The sequence below is a fragment of the Poecilia latipinna genome, unplaced genomic scaffold (assembly GCF_001443285.1).
Source record: "Poecilia latipinna isolate Pla-1442-1.1 unplaced genomic scaffold, P_latipinna-1.0 Scaffold434, whole genome shotgun sequence".
Lineage (NCBI taxonomy): Eukaryota > Metazoa > Chordata > Actinopteri > Cyprinodontiformes > Poeciliidae > Poecilia > Poecilia latipinna.
The window spans coordinates 312,662-340,612 of record NW_015113050.1 but is presented as its reverse complement, the minus strand read 5'-3'; the positions used below and the strand labels follow the sequence as shown (position 1 = coordinate 340,612).

Below are 27,951 nucleotides of genomic sequence, written 5' to 3'. Positions count from 1 at the left end.
AATGCACAGAGATGGAGCCACGAGGAAGCAGGACAACCCTTGACATTCAGGAAGATGGACAGACGAGCAGGATGAGGCGGATTGCGAGGGTGGGAAGGAGAGAGCAACTGAGATGGAAACAAACATTAAGTTTTAATGCTCTTCATCAGAGCAAGTGGATTGAAGGAGGAGACACAGGCACACAGTGGTTGGAAACAGTGAGGGAGGGAGGAAGGGAAGAGTGATGGAGGAGGGAAGTGGAGAGAGGCAGAGGGAGGGAAGAGAGGTAGAGGGAGGGGAGAGAGGGGAGAGAGCACAGCAGACGCAAGGAGACAGAACAGGGAGGAGAGCAAGTCAGTGGAGGGTGGGAGGGTGGCAGAGAGGTCGTGTGTGTCGGGAAGAGGCAAGGATCAACTCGCACTCCTCTCCATATTCCCCCGTAGGATCAAAACATGGAACATGACGGTGAGTTTCCTCCTTGCATTCTAAAAAGTAGCGTACTTCCCTGTCTGGCTGTGAGTGTGTTTGTTTTGCCTCTGACTTTATGACGCGTTTCAAACTCGGACACATAAAAAGAGCACTGATCCTGCACATCCTCTTCTACTTCCTCTCACATACTCAACTTCATTCATAACTTATCTGTCTTGTTGGGAACAGCCGACGCGATCCAGGATCAGAGCCTCTTATTGTTTAGCTGTTGTGAAGATCACTTGACTGAGTGGCTGTCATCTGCCTGAAGCTTGTTTTTCTTGCACTGCTCTGCCTTTTTTTTTTTTTTTTTCCACAGCATGTGGCCTCGCTCCAGCAACAACACACAGTCACGGAAAATGCACAGCAAAACGGCATTAACGCTCAAACGCTAACGCTTCAGCTGGATCACCTGATAACATTCGAATCCTCCTCACCAGCCTTCTGTTGCGTTGTGACGGCCAGATTCGCTGCTGACACTCCTAATAACCGTGAGGAAATGATGGTGGTTCAAATCACTGTGCTTCATAAGTCTGTAAACACTCTAGATTATTAGCAATTGGGGGGGAAACAATAGCGGCTGATTTCAACAGAGGGAAGGATACTTGTTATGATTGATGATGCCTAGTAGTGCACGGCTTGTTTGGCCAAATCTTGGTGCGTCAGTTCACCGGTTGGAGTAGAGCTGCAGAATAAACCAACTCCTGCGTTATCTACTACGGTTTAATTACTGTTTACAGAGGTTGTCACAACATTATCAGTGTATTTAATAGGAAACGTTTCTGCTGCTGTGCTTAAAGTGCAAATGATCCACACACACCTTTCAGCGCTGGAGTTCCCCACAGTGTGTGTCCTCTCATTTTTATGCAGCACTTCTGAGTGTATGATTTGAATATTGGGAGGGTGTAGTGATTATTTTACTACAGTGAAAAAAAAAAAAAAAGGTATCCATTGTAGACACAGCCACCGTAACAACACTACTTAGATATAGAAATGTCTAACAGGAATGATCTTGGAATCAGAGGAAAGCTTTATTGGACTTGAACGGGCTTAGCCAGAATCCATCTGTGTTCAGGGCCATGTGTTTTGTAACAGAGGCTCGGGTTTGCCACAAAACAAATTGTTATGACTGCAAATTTGTGAATCACTGTTTTGCAAGGCAAAGCATCCTCTGCGATCGTTCCTGCACGCATATGTGCGTGTGGAGTGCCGGACTTTGCAATGAACTCGGTGGTGGGTCGCAGTTCTTTGCTCCACAGTGATGGGAAAACACACACGGTGCAGATTTCTCCTCTTTGTGTCACGCTGAACTGTTTCATAGCGTTGCTTAAATAGTGCCTGTCTGGTAAAATGAGGTAGGCTAAAAGATCTTTAATCTGGAAAGGGTTGCAAAGTCATTACCAAGGCTTTAAGGCTCCATGAAAACTCAGTGAGAGTCATCATATGCAAAAGAAGAAAGCATAGAACAGTGGTATAACTTTTCAGAAATGGACCGCCTATCAAAACTGCTCAAAAAGTTAATCAACGACTCATCTAGGATGTCACAAAAAAAACAAAAAACGAGGACTACATCTAAAGCACTGCAGTTCTTGTTTTCTCCCAGATGAGTTCATTGTTGATTATTTGACCAAAGCTGGCATTCATGGGAGAATCACAAATGGAAAACCAGTGCTGATCTAAAAGAAAATAAAGGCCCCATCTCACCATTGTCAGTAAACATCTTTGTTGAAAATAGTTTGTTGGCCTGGTGAAACAAGAGTACGACCTTCTGGAAGGTACGTGCACCGGCACAAAAACAAACTGAGCATTTCTGAAACAGACGGTCATACCAACAGTCAAACTTGGTGGTGGCAGTGTGGTGGTCTGGCTCTGCTTGAGAAGCTTAATGTTTTGCCCCCAGAATCCTGAACAGCAACATCCAGCCATCCCTTTGTGACCTTGAACTCATTTGCACTTGAGTTAGGCAACAGGATGAAATCCACCAGCAAGTCCACCTCGGAACGGCTAAAACATACAGTATGTTTCAATGTGGCCTAGTTAAAGTCCAGACTGAACTGTTGGGGAACGGCCTTAACCATTCTGCTCATGCTAAAAAAAAAAAAAAAACCTGGCATGTGGCTGAATTAAGACAGTTCTACAAAGAGTAGAGGGTGAAAAAAGTCCCCCATGTTGATGTGAAATACTAACTTCCAGTGAATACAACACAGCCAGTTATTAGAGGGAGGCAAAGTCTTTATTCCATACTTCCAGACTGCTTTAGAAAATGTCTTTCCTCAAATAAATTAAGTCATAATTTGAAAATTTGGTTTGATGATCAGGAACATTTTAGTGTGACAAGAAAAAGAAAAAGCAGAAGAAATCTGTCATGGGGCTGAGCAGTACCCATGCTCCCTTCCTGTTCTTTATGTGGCTTTCTGGTGTCAGTGTGACAGAGTAATTCCAGCCTTTATGTGCCTGTGTGATTATAATAATTTACTAGCGCAATTAGTTTATATTTCTGTGCTGGCAGGAGCGATTTTGAACAAAAAGGCTATTGACCACATTTGACAGCACCTTCACTTCTGCATTTAGAGTCGCTAAAGTTAGAAACAAAGCCACACCTTCAGCTTCAGTTATGTCACAAATGCTGCTTGGGCTTGGAGATAACTCTGTATTCCCTGCAGGGTTTAATATTTAATAGAGGTGAGTCCTGCTCTGGTAAAACAACATAACTTTAGATTGATTCACTTGTTTGACAGGTAGATCTCTGGCAGAAATTCCCACTTGCTTTTTAAAAGAATAACTTCCCTTCTGTTTCTCTGGGGATCACATGCTGTATTTTTTATTCTTTTTTTTTCTTTTTTTCTTTTTTACATCGACTGTTTAACTAAAAGTGTTTACATTAACTGATTTTTTACGGAAAGTTTTATTGCATTTCTAACTTTAGATTTAATATGTGAGCTTCAAAAATGTTGTGTGGAACATTTTGAAGCCTTACAGGGCTAAACTTGAGCAGAGTGTGTGAGCAAAAGCTAGCTGGACGGTAGCCAAAGCAACCATTATCAACCACTGGTAGCCTACTCTAAAACAAGCCATGTTTAGGCTTGAAACTGGAAGCTAATAGCCTCACAACACAACTAAGTAAACATGGCGGACAGGCTCAAGCCAACTGTTTCTGCAGCTGATAATTGCTATCTGGTAAGTGTGTGCACATTTTACCGTATAAAGTGCAGGTGAAGAAATAAAAGACGTGTGTTTACTCCCCACGTTTGGCTTGAACCTAATAAGATTTTCATCCGTGCCGTGTTTGCACATTTTCCTTCGACCCTGACCTTTTTGTCCTACGGTTACTCTCAACCGCGCTGCAACGGCGCAAAGCTCTTTCCACGCCAGTGCAACACCGTGCGCTTCTTTGTGTCTCTCCTGCTTGCTTTGCTCTGGCTGCCCTGTCTGGCAGGATGTCAACTATTGATTTATGCAGACAACATTTTAGCAGTGATGGCAGCTTATGGGTTGCGCCGAACGGAATACAACAAACAGGAGATCGGATTTCAGGCGAGCTGACTGGAAGATGTGAAGAGAAAGAGAAGCCAGAAGTCGTCGCTTACTTTGGTCTTACATTAGAACCACTGCGCTGATAAGATCGACTAAAAATGGATGAGGGTGCATGATATTGTAAGCAGGGGAGATAAAGGTTTATTTTCAGAATTGGGAGGCGCTTTCCTTTTCGGTGTGCGGGGATTGGAGGGCGCGCAGTAGCAAAAGCCCAACACCGATTGATCATTTGAATAATTGGCTGCCTGAACAAAATCACGTGCAACCGTTCAATTCATGTTTCATCGCGCTGCAGAAGTGCATCCGTTTTAATGCATTTATTTTATTAGACTCTTATGTGATAGACCAACATAGAATACTGCAGAGTTGCAGTTTTTAAATTGCTTGCACATCTGGATACTAAAACATTTTCTCATTCGTATTTGCTGAGCAGCTCCAACTCAGTCCGTTTGAATGAAGAGTGTCTCTGAAAATCAATGCTAGGTTTAGGTCTGGACTCTGAGTCATTTCAGCAATGTGCCTTTATCCATATTAACAAAATCCCGCTATAGCTCTGGGTATGTGCAGCCCAGACCTATGTCCTTTCCAACCTATATCTTCAGGTTTCTCCTTTATTGATCTCCAATCTTCTTCTAATAAACTCTGACCAGCATCTCCACATCATGTCGCTACTACTGCTGCAATAGTAGCAACATTTGTTGTGTCTGCTACATGTTTTCTTCTGACTAGTCTTCCACAAAGCTCACATTTGCAGTGTGCACAGCTAATAGTTGTCCTGTCTATGTGGATCTTTCTAGTTTCTACAGTCAGACCTTCACTATTTTTTTTTTATTTGGGGACTTCGGAGAAAAAGACACACATAAGTGGACTGAACTTGTTAACGTGAAATGAATTTCCTATAGCACTTGTACACTAGAAACTTATTCGCCCAACTTTTCTCAAAACACATGTCCTTTCAAACATCAGAAGACAACTCGGGGTTTAGTCCTTTGCCCAAGGGCACAGCAGCTTGTGGCCGGGGAGAAGGTTAGAATCAAACCCACAAACATCTCATTGAGCAGGTCTACTGCCCCCACTGCCAGCCACAGCATTTTAATATGTTAAAAAAATAAGATGTAGTTTTGTTTTTCACTTCTCAATTTTGCCCCAATGTATATCGGTTGAAATCCTAATAAAGTATTTCAAGTTGAGTGGCCATGAATACACTTACAAGACAACATATTTAATAATTTAGCATTTGGTTAAAACCCACTCCACTGCATTAGGTAGTCATGGATAGCCGTACCTGTAATTGAGGCTGAACAGTCAGACGAAAGAAGTAACTAATCGTAACGGGAGAATGCGGTAAGGGTTTTTTTTTTTTTTAGACCACTCAAAAGATGCAGTGGGAGATGAATTCATCAAAATTTTAAAGAGCAAAATGATAGGGCCTTTTCCTGTTTGCGCAAGTCCTCACTTATTGATCTCATCGATGAATCACAGAGAGCCATTTTCCACTGGGGCTCATGCTAAAGGGATGAAATGAAAATTTAATTCTAGTGCCTGTTGGCTCTCCAGCATGAATTTCCTGTTGTTTTTTTTTTCCCGGTCTTGTTTAATTACACAATATACTTTTCTCTCATTTCTCATAATTTAATGCAATGAAACTGTGCAGGAATACAACAGCATTTCATTGGAACTCTTCTTCCCTAATTCGCCTTTGCTTAGCTGGGTAGCTGGTTCTCGCTGAATCACACTTTGCTGTTTTGACAGTTTGGAGTCTGAATCATGATCCCAGCGTGGCAATCTCTCAGCATCGACTCTTTAAAGGTCACTCTAAACTTCTCATTCTCAAGCCATTTACGAACAAGCAGGAAGTTTGCAAAACAGGAGTGCTTGGAGTATGTTTTTCTGTCTTCGACTTGAGTTTGTTGTGAAAGTGCACACGTGTGAGGCTCAACTTGGGGGGATTGGACTATACCACGGAAGACATCGGGTTTAATAAATAAGTCAGAGAGGAGAGAAAGCCTCTGGAAAGAAAATAGCACTTAAACAATTATTATCTCTTGTTCTGCTGAGGCCACTACTTAATATTTGATGACTCTCTTCCTTCCTTTTCCCCACTTTTCCGGAGCCTCGACTCCTTCAGCTGCTGTGGTCTTTGAACGGTCAGTTGATCTCTGTTATTTAGTACCGGGACACTTAGGACCAACTTCCCTAAAAAAAATAAATTAAAAATAAAAAAACCTGGTAGAGAAATTATGAAATGGTTCATGTCCATTTCTCCAGCTGTGAAGGCAGTGTATTTACAGAGATTTCAAGTAAAAGCATCATATTGATCCAGGTTAAATCCAGAGGGAGCTTTGTTCTGCAACTGATCAGATCTTCACAAAGATAGTTAGAAGCAGAATAATCAATGCTCAAAAAGAGGCATTCAGATGTACAGTAAAGGTATCGAGCTAATTTTGGAAAACATAAAGCTGTTTGCTGCCTCGTGGTGCCTCTGTTTGTTTTGACTTTGACGCCTGTCAGAATGTCAAGAATGAAACCCTTTCACCGGACCAGTTCAGTAAGAGTGTGACTAAACTTCTGAACAATCTTTAAAAAGTTAACCACAAAATTTTTTTTGAATTTAGTCACAATTTTTATATATATTTTTTTTCTGTAGACTGAGTCAAACATGTCTAGAATCACATTAAATATGATTTACAATTGATTTGATTTAAAACAGAGCAAACAGGCAAAAGTGTTTACACTAAGTGAAACCCCAGAATACACTAATTTGAATAGAAAACATAATATGTACAGCATGATAAAAAAAGGATTCATAACCCTTTAACTATTCCACATTATGCAACATTCCAAACACAGATTTCAGTGTTTTTTATTCTGAATTTATTGTTACAGAAATAGATGTAGTACAGTCTTGTGAAGAGAAAGAAAAATAATACACGGTTTATAAGGTGTTTTATGAAAAAAAAAGAACATCTAAAAGAGGAAATGATTGTAAAATTTTGTGGAATGTGGAAAATTTGTGAACACCGTTTTTTAATTTTCACATTTCTAAAACCTGGACTTTTGCTGAGCTAAACCAATCTATTGCAGCTCTGGCTGAATGTTGAATGTGGTTGTTGCTGCAGGAAGTTGAACTTCTACATGTACCTCAAGTCTTTAGCGACCTATAACCTTGTTTTTTCCTGGATTGCCCTCTTATTTCACCCAGCTTCCCCGGTGAAGAAAAAAAAAAAAAAAAAAAAAAACAGCATGACGCTGCCACCACATGTCCCATAGAGAGTACAAGTTTTCCAACACACATAGTTTATTTGTGGTTTTGTCTGGCCATGGCACCTTCTTCTTCATGCTAGTCGTGTTTTATTACAGCCATTTTTCAACAGTGACCTTTTTCCTTTTTCTTTCTTTTTTGTAACCTATTTCATCTTTAAACTTCTCCGTAAATTTATCTGTGACCTATCTGCTGTTTTTATTGATGCTTTTTGTTCCCTTGTGTTCCTTAGCAAGTCTGGACTGTTCATCTGATAATTGTTCCTTAACACACACACAGACTCCAATAAATTTGGTCAAACAGAAGAAGTATATAATATCACATCACAGTCAATGCTAACACAGTCTCTTTGCTCTGTTAAGCGCTCTAAGTAATTCCATCCCCCTGTTCTGTCTTTATCCTCCCACCTCCTCCAGGACTTCCTGCATCTTCAATTATCCACTTCCATCTCATTCACTGATGACCTTCCCATAAAGCTGTGGCTGTCTCAGTTGCTCCCAAATTAAACTTTTAACAGAGTCCTGCAGTCAGACATGGTGATTAAACTAACAGTTGACGATACCGTCACTGCCAGCGTCTACCTGAATTAGTGCGTGGGCATATAAAAAAAGAAGAATATATATAAATCACTGAATCACTGCAGAAATGGCATGTGATTGTTGTGTGAAAGTTGGTAAGCGGGGTTGCACGAACATTTTAATAAGATCTAGTGAAACTGTTTCATTTCGGTTGCCCATTATTCTGTGAAAATAGGCCAATATTTGGAGTTCACATGCTATAAAGCACTTTCTGTGGAAATGCTGAGGCAAGAATGTCCTTCCTTTTGTGATGAAATAGAACCGAAGACTTGTTTTTTACTCTTTCATAAGACATAAAAGAGTGAAAAACCGATTGGACACAACACTATTGTGTCCAATTACCTTTTTCTTAGTCGTTTTACTCTTATTCTGCCTCTTGGACAGTGATTGCTGAAGACAGACACCAGCTCTCCTCTTGCAGATGGATGGACTTGAAATTATGTTCTTCTTATGAACACTAGATGGCAGTCTTGGACTAAATTAAAAATAATTTTACCCTGTGCTCTTGAGTCAGTCTCAGTGCTGGGAGTTGGGGGGGGGGGGGGGGGGGGGAGGGGGGGGGGCCTTTGCTTTTTTTAAAAAGTTTAAAGTTATTTGATACTAAGATTTGTAATTTTGCAAGTATAGGATAGGAGTTGTTTAATTAGAACGTAGTGAAATGTCCTTATGAAGTCGATGCGATGTTCCTTGAAGTCATGCAAATTATTGTTGTGCCTGTATTTGTGTGTGTTAGTGTACTGATAGCTCGCTCTTGTCAGCCGATGTTCTGCAAGGTTTCAGCTGACACTCTGTTGACGCTGATGGCTAAAGCTGCCCCTCACACAAACACATTCAAACAGTTTCCTGCCTTAAATCAGAGGCAGAGGTGGTGTAATTCAAGCTAATAGTATTTCTATTATTAGCCAGATGTTACTACGGCATCCTCATTTCATGCTGACAAATCGACTGATTTGTCTCCTCCCTGTATGACCCAGAGCAGAGTTTATAGACATCCTGTACTCTCACTGAATCTGGTATAGAGCAAATATAACTTTTTTTTTTTTGTTGGCAATCCTCACTGACCTATACCAAGCAAAATGTAGTCTGATTTAATGTGAGAAAGTATCCCTGCTTACATGCATAACCATCTGGTTTCAACTGAATATGTTTGCAAATGTAACACTGGTCTATTTTTGTAACATCTAATTTTATCCGGCAGTGTCCAGGCCAGGGGTCAGGTCTTCCCAGAGGTCAGCTAGTATGTTGCAGTCACTACTAGATAATTGATAGGGGAAGCTGATGTTCGGTTCCAGCTTGGCCAAAGAAGTTCAATATAAGATGAAGGGATGACTGTAGGCTTTTCAGTCTGCTGCAAAGAAGAGTCAACAACTTGTGCTGTATTTCAGAAACTCTTAGTATAGATCTCTGGAATCATCACACTCTAGGGATGAAATTAACCAAGATTGTAAAAAGATGGTTATCTTTATGCAGGTTGAAAAATCCTTGGTTTAGGTGGTCATGGTAGAAACTTGTTCATTTTCAACCTAACCCTACTTTAAAGATGTCTTCCCTTCCTTGCTGTTGGAGATGCTGTTTGGTCACTAATGTTGTTTTGTCAAACCCCTTAGGCCTTCACAGAACAGCTGCATTTATTCTGAGATTACATTTCACAGCAGTGGACTCTATAGTTGGTAATAGAGTTTAAATTTTTGGGGTGTCAGAGTGAATGGGGCTGGAGCCAGATGTCGCAGAAACTGCAGAAACTACGCATTAAAATGTCTAAAAAAAAAAAATGAAGAAGCAGAGTTTAAGATTTGTACTTATGTCCAGCAGGGAACTCACTGACTTTTTCCGCCCTCTAAATAAAGTTCTGGTTTCCAATATTCCTGGGCTTGTTCGGTTTCCAGCTCACGGCTGGAGGTGTCAGACCTCAGCAGCTTCTCTCTGCATGGCGGAATAAGAGGCATTTTGCAGCCGCTCACAGGACGTCGAGGTGGGAGGGGACGTCACTACGTAGTAGAGACCCACTCACTCACTCACTCACTCAGTCTCAGTGCATGAACCAAGTTTCCTGCGCCTCGGCCATGTCAGCGTGAAACTTCTTCTCTTGAGATGAACGCGCTCGGCGGCTGCGGACGGAGCTTATGCGGGGATAGGAAGCCGTGATAGCGGGTTCTGGTGGAGGGAGGGGGGGGGAGGAGAACCCGGTCCGGCCCGCTGCTGGAGCTGAATATGGGTCAGACCGCTGTGTCTGCCGTGTCTCAGTCAGCGAGCGGGGAGTGTTTTTTTTTTTTTTTGCGTGTGTGTGTGTGTGTGTGATGTCAGTGTTGTCTTCCTCTTGCTTCTCTCTCTCTCACACACAATCCGCTATCTTTATCCAGGAAGTCTGCTCGTCTCTTGTTCTCTTTGTTTAACTTTAGTTTTTTTTTTTCTTACCCCTTTTGACATAAAGAACTTCGAAACACTCCGACGAAACACCAAGCTTTGTGCTAAACTGGCTAACTGGACTGTTAAAATCAATTCGTGCATCTTTATACGCGGGGTGTGCGTTTCTAAATTTATCGCTGGCCGTGCTGCCCAGCTGTCATAAAACTAGTTAAACAGCCAGCGAACAAGCAGGCGGCGGAGTTTTATAACCCGAGGGCTGTTTATACGGCTGCATTGTTACCACCGAGTAATGAAAACTTGATGAATTTTGCAGCCAGTTCTCGGTCTGAGCAGAAGAAGAGGAGGTTAGTTCGTTTCCCCCCAGAAAATGTTGTACTTTGTTTTTGGTTTTTGACGTTAATTCTAAATTTGAACTCGTACTTTAGAGTTAACCGGAGGCAAAATACTACAAAAAAATATGTTTTTACTCTGGCACTGCGCTTTTAGAAAAGGCGTGGCAGGAAATTTCACAACGTTGGCAGAGATTTCATTTGACAGTTTCACAGCTCGGTTTTTATTCTAACAAGATTGGGCTAAAGCTAATGTAATAGAAATATCAGTGGGTTTAACAAAGGTTACAGAAAAAAGAGCTGATTACGTGTTTTTTTTTCTTAATAAATGCTTCAAACTCCCACAACTTTCAGTCTATTAATTCAACATGTGCCTGGATGTAAATTGGAATATCCTCAATTTTCAGTAACTCTCATATAATAATGCAATTGAATTCAGTATATATTACAAGTGATAATCACTTAAGACCATATATACCATATTTTTACACCGATTAATATTTTTTTATTATTGACTTTAAATCCGAATAAACCTGTCCTGTTTTATACCACTTAGGAATATTAAAATACATGTTTGGGTAAATGCCAGATAATGGAAGACAGTATTGGGCGGAATTATCATTGTTGCATTTGGAGGAAAAAGTGATAAACCTTGAAAACCTGAGATCAATGTCCCAGTTTAGAAGTACGGAGGTGGCAGCGTCATGTTGCGTGGGAGTTTATGTGTAGGGAGGACTGGTGAACTTCACACATTAGATGGCATCATGAAGAAAGAACACTATGTGGAAATACTGAAGCAACATCTCAAGACATTAGCCGGGAAGTTAAAGCTTTGGCATAAATGGATCCCCCCCACGGCCTCAATCATGCTGCTAAATTAGTTAGAAAGTGACTGAATGACCGTAAAGGTCTGATCTCAGTCCCAAAGAAAATTAGGAAGGAAGATGAAACCCGAAATCCCAGGAAGTTATCAGAAACTTGTGAAAGAACACTTGAAATGTTTTAACCAAGTCATACAGTATGAAAGACTATTCTGCAAAATACCAATGAGATATGAATATTTCTAAAATTTCTTGAATTTTTCTGACATTTGGGAAATGTAACAGGGGAAACATTGACTTTGCTATACAGTGTATGCAAAAAAAAAAAAAAAACTTTCAACAGATGACTTGAACGGTTGTGCTGCAGTCCAACTATCTTGTTGACAATCTGCTCTGATCTCATCTCTTTTGTGAATGTTATTTGCAGTTGTTGTTGGTGTCTGACAGTTATTCTTATTATTAGAGCTGCAAAGCAAAAGACAAACCTAAGATACATATGGTATTAGGAGGGGTGCACTCATAAATTGGCCCCCCGATTTCTTTAATTTTGGGAGATCGGTGATCGACCAATACTCTGTATTACAAACTGTACGTGTTATATGTGAAGCTGATCTTACCTACCGATCTTATCCACCTTGCAAAAGACCTAAAAATCAGCCACTGTCCTCTTTTGCTCTGCCTGACAGATCCACCCACCAGATCTGCATGTTTGCAGTTAACAGTAGTCACCCTACTGCTGCCCACTCAGCAACTTTCTTGCTACTTTTAGTAACATTGAGACAAAAAAAAAACCAAACAAACAAAATCAGTATCGGGCAGAATTGGAATTGGCAGGTCAGACATTTTAAAGATCGGAGATTGGCAGAAAGCTGCAGTCGGTGCCTAAATATTAGTAAATATTGCGATGATATTAGTTGCATATTTGCCTCTCTTCTTCTTTCTTGTGCTTCCGTCAGTCAATTTTTAGCAGCGTCATTACTGTCCGGTGTCGGAGTATTTACACCTGACCTGGCTAAATATTTCATTAGTATGAAAAATGCAAGTTTATAACACTTGGAAAATATTAGCCAACAATTATTTCACTTCAAGCAGTCCTATACGATATGTATATTGCGCATACTGACATTGCAAGAACAATATATTTGTAATATCAGTGCAGCCCTAGTGGTGACGTGGGGTCATTGTGCTCTCCGTGTCAGCGAAGGCGCCTTTTAAAGCACTTCCTTCTTCCATCTGCTGAGAAGTTTTATGAAGATGTTGATTTCATTTTCCAGCAGGACTTGACTCCTGCTGACACTCCCAGAGCTACCAAGTCCTGGTTTAATGAGCAGGGGACCACTGAGCTTGATAACCTGTCTAACAAGACCCGACGATGTGGAGAAGTTAAAGGCTGTCATTAAATCAATCTCATTATCGCCTCATCAAAGCCGCAGGCTGGTCGTCTCAGTGTCACTCGGCATCGATGCAGCAATTTATGCAAAAGGAGCCACAACCTACTGAGTGCACATATCATACGTACACGGACACACGTTCTGCTAAGTGAACTTTTTTATATATATATATATATATATATATATATATATATATATATTATTTTTTTTTTAATCTTAGTTTTGTTCTAATTTTCGGAGAAACTGAATTTTGGCTTTTTAATGATCAAAATGAACTGAAAGGAATACAGAAGGTAGGATGAAATACAGGAAATTACAGAAACAAATTAACTTGTTCATGACACTCTGATCTATTCAGATACAGCACTATGTGTTGATGAATAAAGATAGATCAGCCTGTACTTCCCTTATTTTTTTTTTGTTACACTTTATCAAAGCAAGTGTAACACTTTTTTTTTTCTATGCGTTTTAGCCCGGAGGAAAAAAAGAAAAAATAAATTAGACAAAATATAAACAAACTGCTCCCACTAAGTAAAACCTGAAATCAGTAATGGTCTGGGAAAGCCTGGTTTTTCTTTTTTTAATTTTTTTTTTAATTGTTACAGATCTCAGACAAACAACGTATCTATATAGAAATTAAAGGGCAACTAAGCCAGGGACAAGCTGGACAATCAGGCCAAAGAACAAACATCTGGGAGAAAAGAGTCCAATCAGTGGCAATTAAACGGCAATAATAATATGCAGCACTCTACAAAAATTCAAATATAAAAACATTGTAATCTTGCAGGTCCGTAGTGAACTGTAAAACGAGTTTATCTCTGTTGCCTCGTCTTTTAGGAGCTGCCACAACTTGAAACCTTGAAATTTCAACCAATGTTGGGGACAGCTGTAATGAGATGTTTGGCAATAGGAGATTTTGCATCATTATTACTGTTTTCTGAAACCCTGATTCGGAGTAGTTCTGAAATGGTTTTAAGGAACTATTTTTTTTGTATTTCTTTAGAACCAATGTAGTCTTCTACCCTTTTTCTTTTTTCACATTGGAGCCTTATACAGACTTCCTCCTCTTGTTGTACTGTAAACAATTCGCCAGTCAACTTAGATTTCTATTTGATAGGTGAAATATTGGAGAATTATTGTCTAATTTTGTTTTCATAACGGCCAGTGGCATAAACTTTGAAGCACGGTTTTTGTTTTGAATGATCAGATGAATTTTAGAGACACAGGTGGACGTTCTTTTTCTTTTTATTCTTTTTCTTTTGTTGGGTTCAAAGCCACTACCTTGGTAAACACTTTCAGCATATTTTCTGTTTCATGAGGTCTTAAGAAAGGTATCGACCAGGAAAAGTCTGATCTTTACTTTTCCTTCTCTGTAGAGAAATATTCACGAGACTCTCTAGTACCAGCTAGCACTGGTTGCATTTCTCAGTAGAAATACCATCTGCTATTTTTGTTTGGTTTTCTTTGGGACGTAGTAATAAAATTTTTAAATTCTGTAGAAAGGATGTTTATTTTTTTTAGGGGAAGTTTTGCAGTGTTTCTATTGGGATACTTGATTAATGTGCTGACTGGTTTTATCAGTAATACAACGGCTTTAGTTTTTAAAAAAAACATACGAAAATGTAAACTAATGTAAAACCTTTAAGCACATTCCAAATGTGATTACCCAGGGCCTAGCACCACCTCAGTGGTTACCCACTTACTGCGGGTAAAATAAGTATCAAACTCGTCACAACTCTAACATGTTGCTAAAGGAGCTATTGACATGACGCTTTATTCATACAGTGATTATTTTCACAGCTTTATATGTGTCACTATAAAGACAAGCTTAATGCTACTGAAAAAAAAAAAAACATGCATGATGTGAACTAAACATGAGAATCGCAGTAATAATTTCTGACCTTCATTGTAACTCAGGCTTATATGCTGTTTGGGATCTGATCCACCACACGTAGCTCAGGCCGTTTAGCTTGAGTGCTGCTGCTGAAAACTACTTTTGGATATTTGTTTTCGCTCATTTTCCACTAGTGCAGCGGATCAATGCGGTGCAACACTGAACAGTAACAGCAGTTTTGCGCAGCTCTGCTGTGGCTGAAATTTCCATCTCATTGCCAAACATGCAGGGCTGGTGAAACACTCATGTTTGAAGTTTTTTTTTGTTTTTTTTAATAGTGCATTGCTGTCTGATTGACCCATGATCATGTCTTTCAAGCTCCCGGATCCGCTTGGCAGGAAACGAGTTACTTTTTTCCAAGGCAGAGTTTTATTCAATTACTTGTGATTTTTATGCATTGGTTCCTTACGTCTAAGGAAAACAAATCTGACGTTTGCTGCCTTGTGAAGGCTCCTTATTTCTACATTAGTAAGTTCCTGCTATTGAGGACAACATGGTGCAGTTGAATCGAGACACTTTGGGTGACTCAGCCTTTTTTTTTTTGAAAGTTTTTTTTTTTTTTTTTTTTTTCATTAGAGTTGCTGTCACCAGGCACACTATGAAAATCAAAACTCTAGATTCTTCACATAACGCAGCAGTAGCACATTTGAATGAAGCACAATCTCCCTCATAACACGCCAGCTGTCGGGTTGGTTAGGACACTGTCTGACGAGAGCCTTGTCTTCTTCAGAGAGCCACTCAAACTCTTCATATTTAGAGTTTAATATCATCTGACAAAACTGCACAGTTGTGTCCATGTCAGCTTTAGAGTCTACTCATTATATCCAGTGTAATTTTCACTGGATCATATTGGGGTTTGTTGTTGTTGTTTTTTAAAGAAATCCAGCTCATAGCTTCATGATGATTGTTTTTAGTTTGTCAATCTTTTTTTGATGAGTTATTCCCATCGCGCTTCAAAGCCCATGCAGATTGGCAGCACATGTGGTCTTCATCAGAAGGGAATAAAAATCAGTGGTTGAAGAAAAACAGATGTTCTTTATCAAACAAAATCACTTATAAAGTTAACAATAAGCTAATTTTGCTTTAATAAAACACCTGAATATTTCTCTTCAGGCTGAAGTCTTCCTCGAAGAGATCTTATCCTGCCATTAACATGAAATAATAAAATATTATGGGCTCAGTGTAAGAAGGTGTGTGCTTCACGCTCGAGGTCTTGGATCTGTGTTTGAGGCTGTTATATTGAAATAATAAAGGAAGTAGTTCTGAAGTTGCTCTGTCTTCAACCACAAAGTAAAGAAAAGATACTTCTAACATATTTAAAAAACGCCTGACACCATGACGACACTTTAAAACTTATGGAAAGCCATAATGTGGACAACTCGCAGCTGTGACAGTGAAATGTAATCACTTCAGAGTAAGAGCAAGGGTGTAACACTGACACACTAATGGTTAAAGGATGTGCTGTGCAGCACTTAAATCATAAACACAGAGCATCAGCCCATCCCTTCTTAAGTTAACATCTATTGACAGGATATGGTCATTTTTATTTGCAGTTGATAAACTTATTAAAACCTTTGGATCGCTTCGTAGGAACAGTTGGGAGTGGAAGGGGGTTCGTGAAAAAGTTGCTGTATTGAATAAATGTGCTCATAAATCAGGTTTGTAAGCATTTTGAAACCAGTTCCAGGGATGTCGGCACCATAGTTGGCATCTGCTTTGGAGGTCACCGGAGATGGAGACTCTGAGACTTTAGTCTTGTAAATGGTCTTTTTATTTTCGTGAAATAAACAATTAAAGGAAGCCAGTACTTAAAATACTGGCTCACATGTTTACTTTAAAAGAGTTTGCAGTGATGTTTACTGGCTGAGGACTGTTAATGGCTCGTAGCAGTCTGTTAGCGGTAGCCTCATCGGACCACACAGATGTGACATTAAGGGAGCCTGGTAATAAAAAAATCTGATTATTTCAGATCAAAATAAACTTTACATCTGAAATCAGCTCAGTCTCAGTCATTATCTTGTAATTTATAACATTTGAAACATCTTTATTATTGGCATTTCTGTGAGCAAATAGCTAATTTGAGCTTTCGGATGAGCTTCCACTGCTGTCTGCCCCAAATGTGACGCAAAGTTTTAGTAGATGACGGTCAAATTGATCAGTAGGGTCATTATAATAAAGAGAAAATGCAGGACTCAAGGAAATGTGGGGCAATCATACGTTATCTTGCCGTTGCAACATTCAGCAATAGTATTGCAATTGCTTGTTTTTCAGACACTGTACATCTCTAGTCTCATCTAATGTTTAAACACTAAAATTTAGATCCAACCCATCCCTAAAATACTGCATAAATGTACTCCTTTTCTTCTCCTTTTGTTTCTGTCGTAAGGTTAGCATTGCTCTTTCAATCAGGTAATGGAAACCCCTTGAGGTGATGGGATGCAGGAAGGAACATGTGACTCAAAATGGAAACAAACTGGACCTTTCTGTGGTGCTGTCCGCAGCTAACGCAACACTCGATTGCGCCCCCAGTGAAACCCCCGTCTCTTATAATGATGAATATGCTCCACATTATTGCATTATAGATGACATAACAGTACTGTGGTGTGCTTGAATTTGCTGACTTTACAGCTCTGTAGAAGCAGGAAGGATCATAGTGAAGGACTATTAACGTAGAAACTGATATGCCCTCTGCCGTCTGCCAGCAATAATGGCCGCTGTAAAAAAAAAAAAAAAAAACCAGTGAAGCCACGGTGTGATGGTCCAAATGATGTAGCAGTCTAAACAACGTCCAGGTTGCTTGCCCTGTGAATTATTGTGTGTATTATAAGTTTTGGTGCACTGTGGTTCTCTGGCTTTTAGATTAGGAAGAAATGACATAAGTGTTAGGTTGCTCCTCCCTCTATTCGTGTCCAACACCTCTCTTTTTTTTGCCTTGTTCTTCTTCTCTTCCCCTTCCTTTCTTCCATCTTTTCTTACCACATATTTTCCCCAAACTTCAGGCTCCTTTCTGTCCCCTGTATCTGCTGTCCTCTGTATATTTTTGCCTCTTTCTCCAGCTCCATCCCTCTTCCTCTGTTTGTGACGTTTATTTCTTCTCTCCCCTGGTAACTTGCAGTGAAGGAAGGAAACAAGCCTCTCCCTTTCCCCTCCTCCTCAACACATGTCCCTGATATATATTCTGAGAAAAAAAAGCACACACACTGGCTTCAATACAATAATTTGTTTTCAGGGGAGAGCACTGGCAATAATAACAACAAACTGCCTTTAAAGGATTTAATATTCTGTTCACTTTATGATGTGTAACTGCAAATAAGCCCATTGGCTGCGTATCTTTGCATAGCAGTTTTATAACTGGACAAACCCAGTGGGGGATTACCTCAGTCAGATCTCGACTGTGTCACAAGTTGTGTTTCTGATTAGCCTACCCGTTCCCACATCTGCTGTATATCCAAAGCCTGAGTCACTATTCTAGGTTGGCTGTGTCAAAGTGATTAAAAAGAAAGAAACAGCTCAGTGTGAAATCGGTTTCAGTGTGTGATGTTAAAGCCTCGGTAATGTCTGCTAAGTGAGCTTTCTTCAAAAACACATCTGGAGGTCATTTCTCTCTGGAACAGCCAGGTGTGTTTGTAGCTTTCGCTGGAGATGAATTCAACCACCTTTTTTGAGTAAAAGCAAGTTGGAATCCCAATACTGATCAGGCATATTGCTACGTTTTACAGTTGAATTTAGTGACTGTTTTAAAAACATCCTGGGCTAAGTAATCCAAGAAGTGCAGATCTATTAAACAGATGTTATCGGATGAAGCAATAGGCCGTCCCATTATCCTGCCTTTTTGTTTGCATCCCCTCTTAGAATGCCTTGCAAAAGTATCAATTCCCCATTTTCCACATTTTGTCGTATTACAACCACAAACATTAGTACATTTTGTTAAGATTTGAGGCGACAAGTCAACACAAGTAACACAAACCTGCTGCTTAGGGGGAAAAAATGTTGCTTGCTTTAAAAAAAATCTAAATAAAATCTGGAAAGATTTTATTTAGACTGCATTTGTATTCAGCCCCCTTGACTAAGTACTTTGTCAAACCACATTTTACTGTAATTACAGCTGAGATAATGTTTTGGAACATTTTTACCGACTTTGCACATCTAGAAGTTGAATTCTTTCCTCATTGTTCATTACAACATAGCCCAAGATCAGTCGGATTACGCAGAGCATCTGTGAGCAGCTATTTTCAAGACCTGCCACCGATTCTTAGTGGGATTCATCTCTACACTTGGATTTCGCTCTGTTGGTCTAAATCACTCGGTCCTACCTCCAGTATTCTTCATCTTCCAACAGGTTTTTTTTATATATTTAGAACTTACAGGTTTTGACCCGAAGACCTCACGCCGCCGGTAGAGAGGGATCAGGTCAGACATGTAAGAGGAGCTATAAAAGTAAACGGCAAGATTTTAAAATGAACTATAGCATAAATGGGTAACCGCTGAAGTGATGGTAGATCACGACTATTACAGTCTCTCTTGTTTGTGTTGGTTAAAGGTCAAGCAGCAGCAGCAGTCAGAGATGGTTGAGCTTCCTCTTATTCAAAGGAAAATGTCATTACCGTAGTCTAAATGAGAAGAAGTAAAAGTATAAAAATATTGCAATCATAGTTTTTGGTGCATTTTTATTTATTTGAGAATGTTGCCGAAATGAAAGAAGTAGTTTGTGTGTCGTCGTCAGTGATTTTCAAAAGACGATGTTAACTTCACTGCGATCCAGAGGTTTGTTGGACAAATATACCTACGTTTCCAATATATTGGAGATGTTATATTTGCTTCACCAATGCTCTATTGTCTAGCATCAATGATTGATGCTCAATAATAGAGTTTAGATCATCTGGGATGTGTGATTGATGGGAGCGGAACAATGTGTGCAGTCTAATGACCTTCTGCTCCAGGGTAAGCCACCAACTCCTCTGTAATAAGTAGATTAATACAACTCTATGTCTTGCGTTCTCGTTTGGTTTTCTCTCTGCTGGATTTATTGCAGGCTTATTAAATGCTCGTGCCACAGAAACCCGAGTCCAACCCGACCTGACCATCAAGCAAATAATTTTGGCCCGACCCAGCACGGATTTCGGGTCGGGCCATAAATCTAAGCTCTACTAGTCAAGCAGACCGTTGAGGAGGTAACGTTTTAAGGAGATATACACTTTGAATGAGCAATATGGCTGAATATCATCAGCATAGAGATGGTACGGCATATTGCTAAACTTGATATTGAATTTGGAAGAAAATTATACAAACCACTATATGTTGTTGTTGTAAAAGATGCTGCAAATGAGATAAATATTGGGTCATTTTCATTTTGTTCTTCTAATTTATTTTGAAAATGCATGCATGTTAACAGGCCTTTCAGTTCCAGTGGAAAATATGAAATATTTTATTAAAACATTGGAAAACCTCAGTCAGTTGGAAGCTTGTAGCATTTCATCTTCTGGGCTTTGAGTTTAGGGAATGTTTGGTCTGGATTGCGAGGTTATTGGCTTTCTCTGAAGATTGAATTCATGATAATAAAACAACTGGGCATGTGTTTGACTTACTCAGCAAAGGATGAGGAGTTCTGCTTTCTGTGCCGTATGAGGGTCAATAATTTGGACTTTAGTTTTACTGTATTCCTCCATGATGACAGAACCTTCCTCTTTCATTTTAAAATATGTTATTGTAGTAATGCTGAGTCCTGTTTAAATAAGAGACGTAAGCATTATGAAAACGGATGATGCAGCTCATCAGCTACAGCCATTAAAAACAAAACCTAACTCAGTCATATTTAGAACGCATGTTTCGTGGTTCGTATTTGATTACCAGCTACGAATCAAATGGTTATGAAGAAATCCTGAACTTTGAACTTGAATTTATTTTTCTCTTTCTGTTCCTGTTCTCTTTGCTCTCAGGACTCAAGTTTTCTTTCACTTCTGTGAACCGTTTCTGTGTATTTCTCCTCTGTCTGCCCAGAGAGTGCTAAGTCTATTGTTCTTGTTTTGTAGTCGGTCTTATGGTGATTATGAGTGCTGTTGCTGATTTTCCCATCATTAGTTGCACAATGCAGCTGTTGAACTGCACCTATTGTTGTGATTTTATATCAACACAGGAACAGGAAATGTGTGTCGGTGTGCAGGCAAGAGACTCTGTTAGAGCCGTTTTGGGAAAGCGTGCTTGGGCCTCTGCGGCTCACTTCAGTGTTTTCATTTTTAATAATCAAATATATATTTTCATATATTTGAGACATTGAATTTTGCTTAAATCCTGCCACACTGACTTTTACAGAAGTCATTGCAGCAAGAATAAAGGTTGAGTTTATGCAGTTCTTTGCTTTCTATGGCTTTTAAATGTCCAGATCACCAAATGTGTTGAGTATTGGACACAAATAACCTAAGTAAATACAAAAGTCAGATTCTAAATGAAAATCCCATCCATGAAGGGAAGGAAGTTTTCCAAATTGACCTGACCACATGTGAAAATGTATCTGCCCCAATTGTAAATCACAAGTTAGCCATCATGAGCTATATTTTGTGGAAAGCTGACTGCAGTATCACTTGCTACACCCACAGTCTAATTAGTGCTGTATTTATAGAATCGAAAACCTAAACAGAACTTGTTCAACAGCATGCAGTAGGCTAAAAGGTCTTACGGTATCTGAAAAAGCAGCATGTCTTGCTCTGATATAAATGCTTGTTGGTTGTTGCTGCTCCCAGTGAAAGAACAACTAGCTATTAGGTTTTGGGGTCAAATAATTTGTAAATAGGAGCTGGTTGTTTTGGATGGTGTTTTTATTCCTTAATGTATCCAATCAGCTCTTTAAAACTACATTTTGAATTTGCTCTTTTAAAGAAATTAATTTGATGGGACAAAAAGCGAGCACCCCATTGGCTGTGTTAAGTATGGTGGAAGATCTGTGATGCTGTGGGCGCACTATTCCTCCTTGGAATAGAAAAGGAGAAAAGGGTTTGTTTTTGACAATTACAGCAAGAGCATGATTTAAAAAAAGCACCAAACTAACACAGAAACTCCAGTGAGGTTAGCTTGTTGCTATTTGATTGGCTGAATGCTGTGTTATCATGTCTCTCACCCTTACATTATGCACAGCAACACCCTGCTGCTCATAGTTGTGGCTCTGTGGTTTTCTGCTAAGTATGCTGAGGTGAGTCTGATGGCTGTGTTTTAAGCAAGACAAAATATTGGCCTTGTTGATTATTCGGCTAATGCCTACACCTATGCAAGAAACGGTATTTGCTAAATGCGCCATGTGGGCTTTTATTTTGGACACTCCATCCTGATGCTGAGGTTAACAAGTAAGAAAATCTACGTTTTTCAACTGAACTCTTGCAGAAAATTCAGTTTTTTATCCATCTTTACTGTCCATCGTCCACCCTCTGAGTCCTTTCATTCCATATTTTTTTGTTTCCTGCCACAAGCAACTGATATTGACATCAACACAATCTATCGGTGCTCATATAAGCCAACCAATCAGCAGCGAATTGATTTTTATATGAGCAAAACAACAAGACATGGCTGTCTCTCCACTGAACGACTGAATGCGATAATAAAACAGTTTGACACCATCTGACATCTGATAAGATTTGAAAAGAATCCAAAATTTTTTTTCCTTTTTTTTTTTTTTTTTTTTTTTTTTTTTTGCAGGGTTTTTCACTTTCAAAGCTACGCACAATGTTTGTTCACCCAGCATTTAAGACGCTGCTGGATTGGAAAAAAACCCCATCAAACTCAAGTCCTGTAGGACACAGTGTGTGTGTGTTCACCTCAAAAGAGACAGACTCTGGGGATAAAAGAAATCCATAGGTGCAAGATCTGCTCTCTGAGCTTCTAGCAGAGGTGATTTGAAGCGAGATGAAGCCAAGCAATTGCATACGTTGGACAACTCTGAGCACTTCAGTCAAAGTGGAGTCAGATTGTCATAGTTAACTTTTTTTCTTTTGGAGTGTTGCAGCTGAGAAAAATCAGTAAATACTTGGAAACCCTTCAAGGTTTGTCTTATCAATTTAAATGAAATTGGACTTTTTGGGGGTTGTTTAAAGAGTGTTTCTAATTGAAATGCTTTTGAAAGCATGCTCATTTTGTCCCTCTGTGTGCTAAAAGCTGGATTTAAAAACCCAATTTTCTGTGATCAGCTGTGACTAGTAATTGACCGGTCACCAAATCGAAAATCTTTTTCTTCAGTTCAGCAAAACGACAAGATGAAAAACTATTTTTATTTTAATACACTGTTGGGCTTAATAAAAATGTGAAAAATGTCTGGGTATATATTTTTGATTTATAAACCTGGACAATTTTCAGTTCCTAATTTTCTGCCAGTGCCACATGAAGGAAGCTGCAGCACATTTCTTTTGTTTGTTGTCAATAAATAAAGAGTTTGTGTGCTTAAAGTTTGTAAAGTCAGAAATGGTAAAACTCAGAATCAGCAGGTTGAAAAAACCAAAACTGTTTTTGCCCAGAAAAAAAATGAAGCTGGATCGGAAAACATGCAGGGTGATGAATTTTATTTGAAACACTGAGCTGCATTTAAAGTGCAGCATGTTTTACTCTTTAGATGCAAATTTACTATAAAAATTACATTATTAATGTGAAGCACTCTATGGACAGATATAAATCAATGAACAGAACTTTAAAGGCTACATACAGATTAGTTAAACATTGTTTTTGTTTTTTTTCCACATATTTATGTCATATTCTAGTCGATGGCCTGGAGAAATCATCTGTGGCCAGCTGTGATGTGGTGGTGGACAACGCCTCCAATACCCAGAATGCCCATGGGTCGCGACAGCAACGAGGGAAACTGTCAACACTGGGAAAACTGTTCAAACCCTGGAAGTGGAGGAAGAAGAAAACCAGCGACAAGTTCCAGGATCTCTCCAAAGGTAGGATGTGCGAAATGTGCAGCTGTAAGTGTTTTTGACTCTGTGCTAACAACTGCCGAGTTGTTCTCTCCAATCAAAAGTCTGGACAGTGTCACGGCTTGTACCGTTGGGTTTGTGGGGAACATTAAATATGAATTGGACCGCTCTAACTCCCAGAAGAGCTTTAAAAGGAAACGGTTACATGGCTTGTTTGTAATTCTTTATGGTTTATTCCTGAGCTGTTGGTCAGGAAATAAAAAGAGACAGAAGTAAATGGAAACACCAGAGGCTCTTTTTCCCCTCCCTCTCCTATATCTGGTTAGTGTAATATTCTGCTTTTTGATTTGTCTGTGCAAGTTTGTGGCTTGTTTCCAGGATAATTTACTAGAAAGAATCCTTACGTTTCTGACCTTATAAAATAAAAAAAGGCCGTATTGTTAAATATATCAGTGGAAAGTCACACTTGTTTGTTTAGACAGCAGAGGAACAGTTGCTGAGTGGTTAAAGCAGGCAGTTCTGTGTGAATTAGTTAACACCAGGACTAGACAACATGGCATAAAAATAAGATCTCAGATTTTATCATACCAAATTTGATTTACGATTTTAATCTTTTTTTTTTTTTTCTTAAAGAAATTACAAATGACAAAAAATATTTTCAATAACTTTTGTTTTATTTCAGCCATCCGTTCTGGGAGTTGACCTGAATTCAAAGTCCAAATAAACAGACACTGTAAAACAAGATGATATCTTAATCATTTGCCCATGCTTGTGTGAACTGGCATCACTCTGAACATTGGTGAAAAAAAAAAAAAGATTTTCCAATAGTTAAGCCTTCTTAGACTTAAAATTTGATTCATTGGTAAAAAAAAAAAAAAAAATTAATTTCATTTCCCAGCCCTGATCAACACAAAGTGAAAAATCTGGAAATTACTTTTGTGATTCTGCTGAGAAACGTAACATTCAGCAATCCCTCTAACCAGATTTGTTCGACGTTGCACATATCGTTTGATGTGCCCTGAGGAACGCCTTGGGTTGCATGATGTTAGGAAAACATGATGCGGCAATCTTGTTTTATTCACTACTCTACTTTTGCTACTTTTTTTTAATGGTTCAATAAGACAGAACAGTGTGTGATAACAGGACAATGGCTTGAGAGAGGAGTGATGATTTAAATATAGACATTTTAGAGTCCTGTGTAAAATGATTGCCTTTACCAAAAGAAAGTCTGAAGGAGAGCGTACTACATTTCTTTACCGAGTTCGACATCCATCTTCATCTTTTTCTTATTACAGTTCTAGAGAGAAAAATCTCCACTAGACAAACAAGAGAGGAGCTCATCAGGAAGGGGGTTCTTATCCCTGAGCAAGGTTCGTCTCATTTTGTCTATATTGGCACCAAGAGTCCCAGATTAAAATCCCAAACAGACGTTTCTGTTTGGGGTTTGCTCGTCCTCCTGGGGGATTCATGGGCTCAAAATCAAAATCAAAATCAAAATCATGCATGTTAGGTTGATTCCACTTTAATTTGCCCTTTGGTGTGAATGTGTGTGTGTGTGTGTGTGCACTTGTTTATTTTGTGTGTCTTTGTTGTCTTGGTTTCTGGCATCCGGTCCAGGACCAAACAGTGTGATTATTTCCATACTGCATGATTACTACAAACCTGCACATTATAAGTTGTACATTTGTAAAATATTTTAATCTTGGCTGAAATTACAGATTTTTCTTCACAAGGGGAGTTTTTTTAACTTTAACTTTCTTCGATGTCACCAAAGTTGCTTGTTGTTGAAGTGAATGCAAATCTGTGACGGCAGGATTTTTTTTCTCTCAGATGAACCGATCAGTAGTGAAAATCTGAACGGCCATGCGTCGTCCAGTTTAACTCCAGAGGAAGTCAAAGTGGACATCGAGTCTCCTGAAGCTCTGGTGGAGGAACAAGCTGCTGGACCAATCAGCACAGAGGAGAAAACATCAGGTAGTTTAGTTTTCTTCTTTTTGTCCATTCCTGTTTAAATTGTTGCTCTGACCTGTAGGGCTGAGGCAAATTCCCATTTCTACTTCTCTACTTGTTAAAGGTTTAGATGTGGCGGGACTCCCCGTTCTCCTGATTTTCAGAAAACATTTCACAACCACTATAAATACTTTTCTCAGTCTCAGTTAAGATAACTCTGGTTGTTGGTTGTCCTGTAAATTGTTCCTGTTTTATTAAGAAAAGGTGCAACAGTCGAGAGATTTTTCCATAGTTCTGATCCAGCAATATAGATTTTAGTCGAAATTGATGACTTTATAAAGATAAGTCTTGCATCTGACTTCATTTTGAAACCCCTCTGTGATGCTGAAACATGTTTCATTGACGATGAAACATTTTTGTCAGCACAATCTTTTAACTTTTAAATCTGATGCGTTATCTGATCGGAAAATGTAACTGAGCATGGCCGGTCGAGGGTAAAATCAGACGATTCCAGTCACCAGCCAATTTCTCGGTACGTCTCCACTAAAAGGCACTTACCACAAAATGCCAGAATCAGATCTGTAGAAAATTATTGGGTCATTGTTGCTGTAGCTCCCCTGGGCCAAACGAACTGCTAAGACCATTTTTGTTTTTTTTTAAACGGTTAATTTTCGTTGTCCAGAATATTTTTTCAGTCTTTTGTAGGTTCTGAAACTACGCATTGCATCTGGAAATGTGTCCGTTCTCTAGCTGACGTTGACCTCTCTGAGGGATCAATGAGGGAGCCTAATGTGTTCAAACTGATAATGCCATTACATCAGCCTCCAGCAGGGAGCCACAGTCCGAGCAGCGCAGCATCTCCTCCTCCTAATGCGTCCCACTCTCTCAGGCCTCTGCTCCTCAGACTGATGCTGCTTAAGTGTTGTGATGTTTTCCTCTCAATTGCGTTAGCATTGAACCTGTAGCAATTTGCCAATAGTCAGAAAGCCAAAGGGAGCAGATTTAGCAAATAAAGCAACAGATACCATGAGAGCTGGGATGCTGGGAAAGTAATGCACATACATCATCTATCAAAGCCTATTTAAAGGCTTCAGCTCTTTCTTTTTTTTCCCCAACACCACCTCTACTATTTTTCACACTCTATTGCTGCCTGCATGCCAGCCTGTTCATCTCTTTGCAACAATGCAAATCCTCATTGTCTTTTTAATTCTACAAATTCTTCACTTCTTCCTTCCTGCCTGTTCTGAACCGCTCAGAGAGGTGTGTGACTAAACCACCTGCCCGGACGAACCAGGTTCGACCTCGAGACGCTGCGGCTAAAAAACAGCAAAGTGCCGCTGCGGCCACCGCCGCCACCAGAGCCGGTGGCGCCACCGCCACCGCAACGCGACACAAAGAAGGTGCTCCAGGAGCTAAAAAGGCAGCTAAAACCGCAGGCAAGGCAGGCGCATCTACACAGGCTAAAGCTAACCCACGGCACACTAACACCACAAGTCGAGGGGTTGGTAAGTTCAGCTGGATGAGACTGAAGCCCGCGGTCCCCTTGAGAGCTGCTGCCTCCCTGCCTGCCTGTCTGCCGCCCTGCATGGAAAATGTGCCGTATCCCTGAAGAACTCACCAAGTAACGCGGCCCTCCTTAAAATAAACTCCACCTGTTAACCACGTGTGCATGTACACCTCATCGTGCACTTGGTGTCTTGCTCTTTCGTCATGCTACAACCACAAACATCTGTGTGTTTCATTGGGATTTTATGCAATAGACCAACACAAAGATGCTGCTCATTGTTAAGTCGATGGAAAAGAAAACAGGGTTTTATTTTTTGATGAACAGACAGATGGATATTTTTACTTAGGTATTGCTCTGTGTTTATATATGTGTACAAGAAATCTGTATATGTTTTTGCACCCTAAAATGAAATCCAATGCCACAATTTGCCTTCAGAAATACAGCTAATTAATAGTCAATTCACAATTAATTCGATCTGAGAATAAATGAAGTTTTTGTTTTTTCCTCAGAGGTTTTTTGGGGAACATTAGTGAAAGAAAATATCATCTTGAAGATCATGGAAGATACCAGAACCATCAATGCTGCAGCTGTGTACAAGTTAAAACCCCCTTAGCCCTCTTGCGGACCCTGGTGTCTTCATAAACCCATTCACTTACACGTAAGCGTTTTAGGGGTGGAAGTTGAGGGGTTAAGGCATGGTTAGCTAAAACAATGTGAAACATCGGACATGGCACATTCTTTTCTGGAGATTTCACAATCATGTTCAACTGGTCTGTCAAATCCAAAGGAAACACACTGAGGCTGGTGATTGTAACATGGCAAAGAGTGGCGTGTTCAAGGGGTGTTGATACCCTGAAAGCACCATCAAGTCTAAGTCAGGTCAAGTGGCTACAAAAACTCCCTCTAATAGAGGGGATTACCAGTCTTCCTGCAGTTGAAGTGCTTTATTTATGATCTCTGTTTTCTGCGAAAGCAGA

General features: G+C 39.7%; 1 protein-coding gene across 5 annotated transcripts in view; it reads left to right on the top strand.

Moving 5' to 3' along the window:
• phactr2 (phosphatase and actin regulator 2) overlaps positions 1–27,951 on the top strand; it is a 50,061-nt gene that overhangs the window by 8,114 nt on the left and 13,996 nt on the right. Inside the window, exons 1-5 of one of the 5 annotated variants that reach the window (XM_015038239.1) lie at positions 324–444; positions 23,359–23,541; positions 24,813–24,887; positions 25,348–25,491; positions 26,724–26,972. In XM_015038239.1, coding sequence (XP_014893725.1) covers positions 432–444; positions 23,359–23,541; positions 24,813–24,887; positions 25,348–25,491; positions 26,724–26,972 — 664 coding nt within the window. In that variant the 5' untranslated portion in view covers positions 324–431. Of the gene's footprint in view, positions 1–323; positions 445–9,379; positions 10,076–23,358; positions 23,542–24,812; positions 24,888–25,347; positions 25,492–26,723; positions 26,973–27,951 lie in introns of those variants that run through there. The other 4 variants (XM_015038238.1, XM_015038236.1, XM_015038237.1 and 1 more) reach the window with 4 other exon arrangements.